At 32.9% G+C, this 12,925-nt stretch overlaps 1 protein-coding gene across 3 annotated transcripts in view; it reads left to right on the top strand.

The window, feature by feature from the left end:
- Positions 1–12,925, top strand: part of GLRB (glycine receptor, beta) — a 93,486-nt gene that overhangs the window by 59,276 nt on the left and 21,285 nt on the right. For all 3 annotated transcript variants that reach the window (XM_011970495.1, XM_011970497.1, XM_011970496.1), the window contains exons 5-8: positions 4,124–4,353; positions 4,456–4,538; positions 6,805–6,945; positions 11,793–11,945. In XM_011970495.1, coding sequence (XP_011825885.1) covers positions 4,124–4,353; positions 4,456–4,538; positions 6,805–6,945; positions 11,793–11,945 — 607 coding nt within the window. The remainder of the gene's footprint in view (positions 1–4,123; positions 4,354–4,455; positions 4,539–6,804; positions 6,946–11,792; positions 11,946–12,925) is intronic.

A 12,925-nucleotide genomic window follows, 5' to 3' on the forward strand; every position in this document is an offset into this window, starting at 1 on the left:
GGAATGATTGTTTAACATAGTCCGGCAAAACCAGTTTTTAAATGAGCCTCTTTAATCACTGAATTTAGTCTGGAACATAAAAACAAGTAGTCCACACAAGAAGTTTGCCATGTTACTTCGTGTATCTCTAGTCAGTGAAATCTGAATAATAGTCTGAAAATCTCAGATTTGTTTTCTAGTACCATTTTATGTTGATCTCCATATGGCTAGCACCGAAATGTAGTGCTTGAGTTTTAGTACATACAAAAAATGCCTTCTAAAAGCTTTTGAAGAGTTAGTAAAATGTTAGCTTTAATAATGTTTAGCAGCCAACTAAAACTTCTAGGTATCATCTTTACAATAACAGAAAAGGAATGCCGTCAATAGTAATGCCTGCATATTCAAAATGGTGATAATAGACATAATGATAATAATGTTAATAATACATATAATAAAATTAATTAACTTTTGAGAGTACTCACTTGGGGCCAGGTTTCACGCTTTAGGTAGAGTACCTCCTTTAATTCTTAAGAGTAACTGTGAACTAATTTTACTGACAAAGAATTTGAGGCTCAGAGAAGTGAAATAACTTGACTTAAACCCATACAGCAAATTATTTAGCACAGAATTTAGACCTAGATTTCTCTAACTACAGGTCTCAGTATAGGTGTCAATTCATTAGTTAGCTTAAACTCATCTTCAGAGTCAAAATTAGATGTCCCATTGTGAACTGATTTTTGTTTTATTTTTACATAGGCTTTTTCAAGTTATGTTTGACTGATGTTCAATATCCCTTAAATAGTTGTTTTTTCAAAAGCAAGGAGAGCTCACAGCTGTATCCTTGCTAACCAGATCATGAAAATGAATATATCATTAATAAGTAATTTTGAATGAATGAACCAACCAGTCAATTGCCTAGGGATTTAGATGGAATTTAAATAAATGTTTTCTGAAAGTCCATGATCTAATCTGTAGCTGGATTCCCAAGGATGCAAAATGGGAAGAAAATGAAGGAAACCTGCTTAGTTATATAGCAAGTTCTATGTTAATCCTTTACACTGAGTATTTTATTTAATCCTCACATTAGGATATATATATGTAGGTATATACTATATTAAGAAACTTAGTTCAGAATGGATAAGAAACTTGCTCAGGGCCAAAGCTTTTAAGACTTAGAGGTGAGCTCTTAATCAGGCCTTTTATATTTCCAAGCCCATGCTGTCTCCATTATACAAGCCTTTATAAATTAGGTTATTATAATTTTTAAAAAAGTTATTTATGATCGTATAAACACTAAACATGGGGGTTGACTATAAATAAAGTGCTCTTACATCATTTCTAATTTTCCCATAGATGGTTTTTATTTTGGCAAGGCTATGTAGGGCTTTTCTCTATCCTGCACGGCTTTCCGATGATTAAAATGCTTGGACTTAATATAGTGATAAAAAATACAAATATATTATTGAGTTGTGTAGAGACATTCATAAGATTTCAAGAAGGATTTAGAATAGTAAACTTCACATGGAGAAACACTATTAAAATTCCTATAGAAATTTAAAAACAAAGCTTATTTTGGTATGTAATTTTAGATTAGTTAACCATACCATTTTGAAAATAGGTAGAACATGGAATTATGCTTCCAAAACTTGTGTGCATGCATGGACATTTTAAGGGGAATATTGTATAATATAGGCTTAATTTATGAACTTTCACCCCAAAAATATAGAATGACTTCTTTTTTAGTTATACAAAATATGCTGAAGTTCAATACTAGCATTTCTTTAATTTCTGTCAGATAGTATCATGAATATTATTATAAAATACTGCTATAAAATCTTTAGAAATTAATTACTGAGAGGCCAACCAGTATACATTCCAAAAGATATTTGTTTTGGTCTGGATAAAGAATACCAATGAGTGGCCAAGTATGGTGGCTCATGTCTATAATCCTAGTACTTTGTGAGACCAAGGAGGGAAGTTTGCCTGAGCCCAGGTTTTCGAGACCAGCCTGGCCAACATAATGTGATATCATCTCTATATGATTTTTTTAAAAAATTACCCAAGGCTGAGGGAGGAGGATCGCATGAGCCCTGGAGGTTGAGACTGCAGTGAGCTGTGATAGTTTCAATGCACTTCAACCTGGGCAACACAGCAAGACCCTGTCTTAAAAAATAAAAATAAAAAACTAAAGTAAATAAATAAAGAATACCTATAAAGTTTTAATACTCTTATATCCCTATACATATATGTAATATTCTATTAAAAGGAGATAAACTAATATTAGATTGAAATAAAGCATTCTAACTCTGGAAGCCACATTGGCAGTGTTTCTTGGCAGCTATATCCAAATAATACTGAAATACTCTTGTCAAGAATAAGGCAATATCTCAACTGTTATTTTTTTTATTTTCTATCCATCCCTATTTCAGAAATAGTTGAGGTATATGATAACAAAAAATACAATGAAGTAATTGAGAAAGAACTAAACGTGTAAGAGACATACAATGATAATTGCACCAGGATATGAGAGAGAAATTGTTAATGCAATTGGTAGTAGAGTTAATGTTTAGCTTCCCAGCTATAAGACTAAAAGAAAAACACAATTAAGTCTTATTTTCCAGTCATATGAAGCATATAAAAGCATCAGGAGAGCATTTTGATAGTGTAAACTCTGAGGATTAAATGTGATTTTTGTAAAGCACTTAACATTAAATATACTTAGCACATGGTAAATACCTATATAATGGTATGATAGTGATATATTTCTAACATCTTAAAAATTAAATAAGGAATTCATCCTGTGTACTTTCATATCAGGGTCATTGATCACAATAAAGGGTCACAGCTTTAACAACAAGTATGTAAAATACATATACACAGCTTCATCTGGTTATTTCTTATACTGAACCTTAATATCACATTAAGGACATAATATTTTATCATATTATGAATGCATATTTTAAATATAGCAATTCAAAGTTATAGGGTTTTGGTGATTTACCTTGATAAAACACAGCACCTAAAGGCGGTGATATGTTTAGGCTGTGTCCCCACCCAAATGGCATCTTGAACTGTAGCTCCCACAATTCTCACATGTTGTGGGAGGGACCTGGTGGGAGATAACTGAATCATGAGGGCAGGTCTTTTCCCTTTCGTTCTTGTGATAATGAATAAGCCTAATGAGATCTCATGGTTTTACAAAGGAGAGGTCCCCTGTACATGCTGTCTTGCCTGCCACCATGTAAATCATGCCTTTGCTCCTCCTTCACCTTCCGCCATGATTGTGAGGCCTCACATGCCATGTGAACTGTGAGTCAATTAAGCCCCTTTCCTTTATAAATTACCCAGTCTTAGGTATGTCTTTATTGGTAGCATAAGAACAGACTAATACAGAATGTAATAGAATAATTTGCAGTGTGTATATTTTAAGGAAGTGTTTTAGCAGATAATTTGAAATGAATTCTATTGGGTGTTCAAAATGATGTTAAGTGGCTATCAGCCACATGCTTTGGCTAAGGTAGTATAATTCACATTTTATTAGAAAATGCTTGAAACTAATGTGTGTTCCCTCTAAAGTAGAGGGCCATGCATGTCTTCCTGCAATGGATAAAAACTTTTGCCACATTGTATCTGTTGAAAGCCTTCACTCCATGAGTGAAGGTTTTAGTCTTGGACATTATTGAATTAATTTTTGTAGGTGTCACAATGATCATCAGATATTAAGTAATAATCTAAATTTCATTATGAATTTTAATTTTAAGATATGTGTATACTTGGACAAAAAATTTTGGGGAAGAATGATAGTAATATTTAGTGATTCTCATGCTTTTATGGTACTACCATCTAATCAGCTGTAATAATTTGTGTTTGTATAGAGGTAAAGGAATTATTGATAAGGTTACATTCTGATGTTTGAGCTAGCAAGTGCTACAGAATGTCTGCAGAGAGGAATTACATAGAGACAAGTGTCTTTATACTGCTAATGGAGCTCTCCTTTAGTGATGCAGTTGTGATCCTGGTTGATGGTGGAAGAACAAAAATATTTGTGCCACTAATCATTGTAACTCCTTTTGTATTGGGACTGAATAAGTTCTTTAAAAAAGCAACAAACATACGCATGTGCACACATGTACTTTTTCTTCAGGACTATAGAGTTAACATCTTCCTGAGACAAAAATGGAATGACCCCAGGCTGAAGCTCCCCAGTGATTTTAGGGGTTCAGATGCACTGACAGTGGATCCAACGATGTACAAGTGTTTATGGAAACCTGATTTATTTTTTGCAAATGAAAAAAGTGCCAATTTTCATGATGTAACCCAGGAAAATATCCTCCTCTTTATTTTTCGTGACGGAGATGTCCTTGTCAGCATGAGGTACCCTTTCATATTTAATATTTGTGCATTTATATTTTCCTTCTAAAATCAATGGATGACAGAGTATATTAAATTATTTCTAAGACCCATTTCTGCTTTCAGGTTATCTATTACTCTTTCATGCCCTTTGGACTTGACTTTGTTTCCCATGGATACACAACGTTGCAAGATGCAACTGGAGAGCTGTATGTAAATGAGAACATAATTGATTATGAAAATAAAGTGTTTAATATGTCTGGGTAATACATTCTACTGACATCTTAGATAACAGTGGTAAAACTAGTGCTTTGATTATAAATAGTCATTAAAATATTTAGGGAAATTATAGTTACTCTTTTATGAATACTATATTAAGCTGTATTAAGATAAATCATTTTTATTCTAGTCTTATTTCAGTTCATTGATGTAGGTGTATATTTCTAACATTCCAATTGCCATTATTATTTGAGTTAGTAATATAGGCAATGTAAAAGAGAAAATCACATCCTATTTTCAATAGCATTTCTGATGTTAAAACCAGATTTTCTTAGCAGAAAATTTGGAAAACATTGCAAAATACTCTGTAAATCCAACTAAGCATTCATTTTCTATGAACGTAAAAAAAATGTAAAAATTTTTTTTACAAAATTGTATTTTTTATGTTTATTTGATCATATATTTTTTCAGTTATTAAAATGTACATTAGGTGTATTAATTGAAATTATTATTTATACAACGTACTAATTAATTTCCCATGATGCTTATCTTTTGAAAATAAAAGTAAGACGTAAGCCTCGAAAAATTAACACAAATGCAAGGAATGTTTAACCTGAATACATGGATCATCTTATAATAAGGTTGTCTATTTCTTCAGAGAATAAAGAATAATTACCGGGCAAAATATGTTGCATATATGTTCTAGGTTATATGTCTAAAGTTACTTTGTGGTTGTTTTTTAAATAATGTACTGAAATGGGTCCTAAATTTGGGCAGTACTTTTTCTAACTATAAAATGAGATTTTGCACATGTAAGTGTATGTGTTTATATGTTTGCACGTCTATGTTTATGTATGTATTGTATATGAGTGCCTGCATGTCAAGATGTACTTGTATAAAACTTCCAACAGTGCATTTACGTTTTGATACCATTACTGGATGCACTGAAGTATTACTTTCAAAAATACATGCACTTTAGAGTTCGATAGTAGACTAGTGTATGCTGTAAAATTCTTTAAATTGTAGCCACATACCTAAGCCCAAAATGTGTGTGCTTCAGGATGCTGAAATGATGCTGTAATTATATCCCTTTGAGGGATTATTGTATTAGCCTTCTATGGTGATGCAACTCCTTTAGGGAATTTTGCAGTGATTATTATTATTATTATCATTATTACTATTTTTTGAGACAGAGTCTTGCTCTGTCACCCAGGTTAGAGTGCAGTGGTTCGGCTCACTGCAACACCCACGTTGTGGGTTCAACTGATTCTCCTGCCTCAGCCTCCCGAGTAGCTGGGATTACATGCACCCACCACCGCGCCTGGTTAATTTTGTGTGTGTGTGTGTGTGGGGGTGTGTGTGTGTGTGTGTGTGTGTGTGTATTTTTAGTAGAGATGGGGTTTCACCATCTTGGTCAGGCTAGCCTCAAACTCCTGACCTCATGATCCACCCGCCTTGGCCTCCCAAAGTGCCGGGATTACAGGTGTGAGCCGCCGCGCCTGGACGATTTTTTAAAAAAATTTAGATGTTTCCATGATTACATTTCTTTTAAAAATTCCAGGGAGCGGGGCTGGGCGCTGTGGCTCACGCCGGTAATCCCAGCACTTTGGGAGGCCGAGGCGGGCGGATCACGAGGTCAGGAGATCGAGACCATCCTGGCTAACACGGTGAAACCCCGTCTCTACTAAAAATACAAAAAACTAGCCGGGCGAGGTGGCGGGCGCCTGTAGTCCCAGCTACTCGGGAGGCTGAGGCAGGAGAATGGCGTGAACCCGGGAGGCGGAGCTTGCAGGGAGCCGAGATCACGCCACGGCACTCCAGCTTGGGTGATAGAGCAAGACTCCGTCTCAAAAAAAAAAAAAAAAAAAAAAAAAGTTCCAGGGAGCATATTACATGACCGTAAATGTATACATTCAGAAAGCTTGCATCACTTATTACCTTTTTATTGATGACCATTAAAAAATAATTCTGACATAGAGAAATAAGTTATTGTACATGATGTCCTAGGATTTTAACTCTGTGCAATATGCTTATTATTTAAACTTGTTCTTTCTTTAAGATGAATATCTTTAACTCTTGTACTAATATTTCCATTAGTGCCATGGATTTTACCTCTTTACATTTTAAACTACAATTTCATATAAGAAGGTCTTATTTTCTTTCCTTTGCTATGTTTAAAATTTGGATTACTAAAATATTTTAAAAACGTTATTAATTATATTTTAAACTAACATATTTATTTACTTTTGTTTATAGTTGGTTACACAACTGATGATTTAAGATTTATCTGGCAGTCAGGAGACCCTGTGCAATTGGAAAAAATTGCCTTGCCTCAATTTGATATCAAAAAGGAAGATATTGAATATGGTAACTGTACAAAATACTATAAAGGCACTGGTAAGTAGTATTCTTTAAATAAAACTAAGTTCTATTTCAAAGATACATTTTAATTAATACATAGCCAAGGGGAGAGTGGAAAAGAATTGGCCAAAACTTAAAATTAAATTAGCAAGTAGTTTATCTTTACATTCATATGTTTAAGTCTTTCACAGAATTGTATTCACTAAAGTTTTTTGAACTTTTAATAATTAGATAGACATGCTTGATTTTTCTTTATGTAATTTTCGTAGCGAGAGGTTTTTAATTGTTTATGTTAGTAATGAAAACTCTTTCAGGTAGTAGTTTTCAAATGTCAAGAAATTCTACTTCAGGCAGGATTCCATTTGGGGCTGAACATTTTAGATATAAACAATATAATCTATATATGTTCACCCATTGTTTTTGGGTAGTTTTTAGATGGTGGTTGGCCCATATTCTTATTTTAAAAACCATTTATCCTTATGCTATGCAGGAAGCAATAAGAGTGTGAAATAGTTGGACATCAGTAAATATTCCCTGTACAGTCTTCTTGACCTAGGTCACAGAACAGCCAATTATGAAAAGGAAAACAAATTAATCTCATTCTTTAAATTATATGAGTTTTTGCAGAAAGTACAGTACTCACTACTCAATACTGTCATAATATGATTAGTGTTCAACCTTTTATTATCTGCTGGTAGTTCTAAGTTAGCGAGGGTTTTAGATATTGAATATAGTGTTATTTCACTTAGCAATATAAAGAAGATTATTCAATTTTGATTATTACATTAGTAATAATAATCATTTCAACATGTAAATTATTGCACAATTCTAATTCTGCTTTTGGAAGTAAATCATAACAAAAATATTCAGAAATAGATATCATTAAAGCTTTATTGTAAAATGCATGTTGACTTGAAATAATAAAATGTATATAGTATAATTGTGTAAAACTGAGAGAGATTAGATGTTTCTAGAGTGCTGATAGAATGAGCTAGAATGCTGTCCTCATGACATCATCAAGGCAACATATAATTTAAAACATTCCTGTTGACATTAACAGGTGGAGAGAACATTTACATATTTACAGTGTTGTGATAAAGACAATACTAGGCCTCTTGAGGATAAGTTAAACATCTGTTGTTGACTTCAAGATATGTTAGCAAATGATATAACTTTAATATGTAAGCATTCCTTAAAGCTTATAGTACATCAGGAAAACAGAGATAATAGTCAAATATATTGCTAAATAATTATTGAGGTTTTTAAAATTAAAAAATGGAGAGCTATTAAAAATTTGACCATCAAAGTATTCAATGAAGAAGTCATAGATAGTTAGATATGAAAGTGATCTAATTGATAATTCTGAGCCAGCTCCTTTATTTAGCACATAAAATAACTGAAGAGCAGAGTGAATAAACTACTTATTAAATTAATTATTACTGGTGACTTATTACTTATCAAATGTCACCAGGCAAATTACTGTCAGCCATGGGACCAAGAGTAGTATTCCATCTCCCATTTGTACTTCAAATTAAGAAGACTATAGTTGTTAGAGATTTTTGAGACTGTCGTATAAGAACGCGTGTTTAGTAGATAGGTTTTTGATCTCTTGCTATATCCTAGGCATTGTTTTTAGTTCGTTGCAGTAATTATTTAACTTAATCATCCCAACAATTCTATGAATTCAGTACTTTTATTATCCTCATTGTACACATTAGGCTAATGAAACAGACACTTGCCCAAGGTCATACAGTTACAGTGATTGTGTGGGAGAGGGAGTCTGATACCGTTACACGATTAATTCCTGTGGAGTCCTATTATACTTTGAAAATTGTTACCCACATCCAGACTATATGCTTGACATTTCAAAAAGAGCAGTGTCTAAATTGTTGTGAGAAATTTGAAGGAGACCGTATCAGAGTTTTAAATTTCTTAGAGATGAAAATGACACTAGTGATTTTATTTGTAATTTTGTGTAATAGCATATGATTATATAATAGCGTTGAAAGTCCTAGGAGTGTTCATTTTTTTCATTTTTAAGCTGTACTTTAAAAAAAAAGTCTCCATTTGGGGACTCAGTAGTGAATAAAAGAAAGGTCCCTGACCTTTAGTGAGCCATATTTCAATGTGGTAAACAAGTAAAAAAGTAAAATATAGTTCATTTTAGTTCTTAGAATAAAATTAGAAGGTTTGCTGTGATAGACAGAATTTGGAAGCTTACTCAAGAGTTATAAGTTTTTTTGTGGAATTTTTTGAGTCATAAATAATTCACTGAAATCTAATTAGCCACAGAAAATAACAACAAAACAACTTATGCCTAACAATATTTTTTGGCACTTAGTATGTTTCAGGGACTTGATCAGTACTTTTATGAATTATCATATGAATGTAAGTAAAATATTTGTTAATGTTTGGATAATTAGAAATCTGTTTAGAAAAATAGACATTGAAAATACATGCAATAGTTAACAGTGTAGAAAAATGGGAAAGTATAAATATATATATGAGCATTACATAAAAATGATGGCCAGTATTTAATTTATATGGAAATAATAATGCAGTTTCAACTTTATTAAAATTATGCTTTTTATGATTATAAAAATAACAAAAGTGGAGAAATATGTGGGAAAGCAAGTATACAAAAATACTCAAATTGGAAGCCTGAGTGAATAATAGAATAAAACTTCACAGGAAATAGAAAGTAAATTGAATTTGCCCAGTGAACATTTATATCAATTAGCTGCCCACCTGCCTCTCATAAATGTAACAATACTAGGAAAAGATCAAAAAAAGATGAAGAAACATTTCTCATAAAATTTTATGAGCAAATCACTATAGTATCCAAGCATGTATTTTACTGCTAAATGCATCCAAGTCTTGTGAAGCTCCCCTAGAGGGTACCTTTATAAAAGGGACATGATGGAAACTTGCTTCAAATTGCAGGACTCATGTTAATGGGCTATCATTTAAACATACTGGGATGGAATGGAAAATTTTATTTTAAGCTGTGCTACTTTGTAGTAAATCGTTATAATATTTGTGACAACTGAGACTACCTAAAAATACACAATTTGTTGAGAAACATTTCATATGCACTAGGTGAACAGAAAACTAATTTGACTTCGTGATGCTATTACAAAGTGATGTATTTTAGAATCAGTTTTAGGAAATACTTTGAGCCTTCTTAATTGTAGCAATTGTACTTATGAAAGGTTCTATTTTTGAAATATTGCACATGATTGTTCGTTAGAAACATATGTTCTTATTTGTCCAGGCAGGGAGTTGAGGTGAATGGTGGGAAAAGCAAAGGAAGAGAGATTTTTCATTGTTATGTGTTTTACATCCTTTTAAAACCTGTGAATGACTTGATATATTGCCTAATTTTAATGAAATTCAACTGTAAAAAGAAACACTTGCATTTCTTGTCTTTAATATAATATGGAAGCATTTGGCATAAATAGAATTTACTTCAGTCAAAAGCAACAATTTTTGTTACATATTAGCTGTACTGTCTGTGTAACCTCTCAGAGGTGGCAATGATTCTATACACTGGGAAAAGAAAAGATTTCTAATCTATTTGTTGAGGATATAAATAACCATTCTTTTATTCCACGTTTATTAAGGTCCTATTCTGTGCAAGTACTGCTGTAGGTACTATTAATGAATAAATATGTAGATTATTCTTGTGTCAGATATATGTATATTCTCCCCAATTAGGAAGGCCAGGTAAATATTATTTTTAAACTATAAAATAGGAAAAAGTAACATTATTCTTTCCCCCATAATTGTTTCATTTATTTATTGTTCATTAATTTGTTTCACCATTTTAAAAAAGTATATAGTTTAAACAGAAAACGATTATAGATATTTTATTTTGCTATTTATGCATAATCTTACATTTGTAAAATGGCAAATGACATTCTTATCTAAATTAAGCACTTTCAGCATTACATATTATATTTAAATAGCTAACTGAAAAGACCAAACATTTAAGAAATAATCTCGAACATCTGGAAATACCTTTTCCATTTGAATGCAGTACTGTGAGCATATTCGTGTTACTATTTTCTTTCTCAAGGCAGCAAAGGCTATTGTGAGGCTGCCTATAATTGGTGATTAATTTGGGGGACTAGTCGATGTCATGGCCACTCTAGAATTAGGTTGTAAAACAATTTCTGTCTTGGCATTTGAAAATGAAAGTTCTTTCCTTCAATTGGAGTACCTTTGAGAGCCCGAAGTAGAGGTGGGTAAAGTTTTGAGAGGCATATCCAATGTTTGCAGTATATATATCTTTCATGTATATGGATTGAAAACACTGATTTCTTATACTTGTTAATGTTCACTTCCAATACTTTCTTAATTTTTAAGGTTTATCTATACATGAGAGTCAGTGTAGACTGCCATCCATCCTACATAAGAAGTGGTACATGTGGCTGAAAAATTATACCGATAAGGTGTAGTCCCGGAGTGGTTTTTCTTTTTTTTTTTTTTTAAGACTTGCTCTACTTTGATTTACTACTGCCTGTATGACTCCTTTAGATCATTGCCCTGAGAGGACCCACGGGTAAGGAAAAGTTCAACTCTATTGCCAGTTCTCTGAACAATGACCTAAAAGGCTAGACACTGACACAGTGGAGCAGCATGTGGGATCTATTTCTCAATGTCATAATGAAGTTGCAAAAGGTCAGCTGAAACTAGTTACATAATGTCACCCTTTTAGATCACATAAATTATATATCTGCAAAGAAAAACTTTTTTTTGAGGGGTTTACTCTATGAAATTGCCTCAAATAGAAGTGACTTACCATTTCCAGGTCTGTCATTGATGTTTGCGATTCTGTGTGGGTGAAAACCTCATGCCTTGAATGTGTTTGCTTCTGAAAGGCTACTACACATGTGTGGAAGTCATCTTCACTCTGAGGAGGCAGGTCGGCTTTTACATGATGGGGGTCTATGCCCCAACCCTGCTCATCGTGGTTCTCTCCTGGCTTTCCTTCTGGATCAACCCGGATGCAAGTGCTGCCAGAGTGCCCCTGGGTAAGGTGTTCCGTGCTTTTTTGTCACATCAGGAACAGATTATATCTTTATCTAACTTACCATATAATCAAATACTTTGAAACAATGAGTTTTAGAATTGTTAGCAACCAATTTCACTGTGTAAAGACTTTCTTGAAAACTTGATATTGAACTAGATTTTCTCAATGTTTATGCACTCTATAATTAAGCTAAGTTTCTCTTTTCATGTCCTTGGAGTATCATAAGCAGTTAATCTATTTTTCTGTCATGAAATAATTATTTAGAAGTGATTTTCACAGATAACTATGTCTAAAACCTTCAGTAGTGCCAAACTTAAAAATGAATAACTATTTTGAAGGAAACCTTCCTGGAAAATAGTATGTATTATCACTTACTCTTAGTCAGGAAATAGTAATATAATTTGTTTTTTTAAAAAATTATGAAAAATTATATAGCCATCATTTTCCCAACCATTGGTTATTTTGTGCTATATCAGGGCTGGTTGGCTGTCCCTTGAGGGCCATTGCTCTCCAGTTTATTTTTAATGCTTTGTGACATAGAAATGCCACCAGCCAGTCTTTTGAAAATCGTGTCTGTATAATGGCTAGAAAGCCTTTGCTTAAGGAAATAAGCAAGAGCCCTTCCTATGGATAAACTGAATAAACTTCAAAATATGTACATTGTGTCAACAAATTTTGATTGATTGGAGTGTTTCAAAATTCTTTATTACTGTGTATCTGTGTGTTTTTCTGAATATCACCTGGAACTCACACAGGTAAGACTGTGATATGTCTCACCTCCTCAGTGAGTACGTAGTTGCTTCATTTAAATTTTCTTCCATCGAAAAGGCCTTGTGCAAATCTCTCTCCTGACTTATCGGAGGAATTAAATGAAATACAGATTTTAAAGAGTGGGAAACTAGGAAAGAAACCATGAAAATGGCAACGTAATCTGAAGAAGAATTTGTATTTTTACACCTAACAGAGATCACACAGACCAAA

The sequence above is a fragment of the Mandrillus leucophaeus genome, unplaced genomic scaffold, assembly GCF_000951045.1.
Source record: "Mandrillus leucophaeus isolate KB7577 unplaced genomic scaffold, Mleu.le_1.0 Scaffold95, whole genome shotgun sequence".
Taxonomy (NCBI): Eukaryota; Metazoa; Chordata; class Mammalia; order Primates; family Cercopithecidae; genus Mandrillus; species Mandrillus leucophaeus.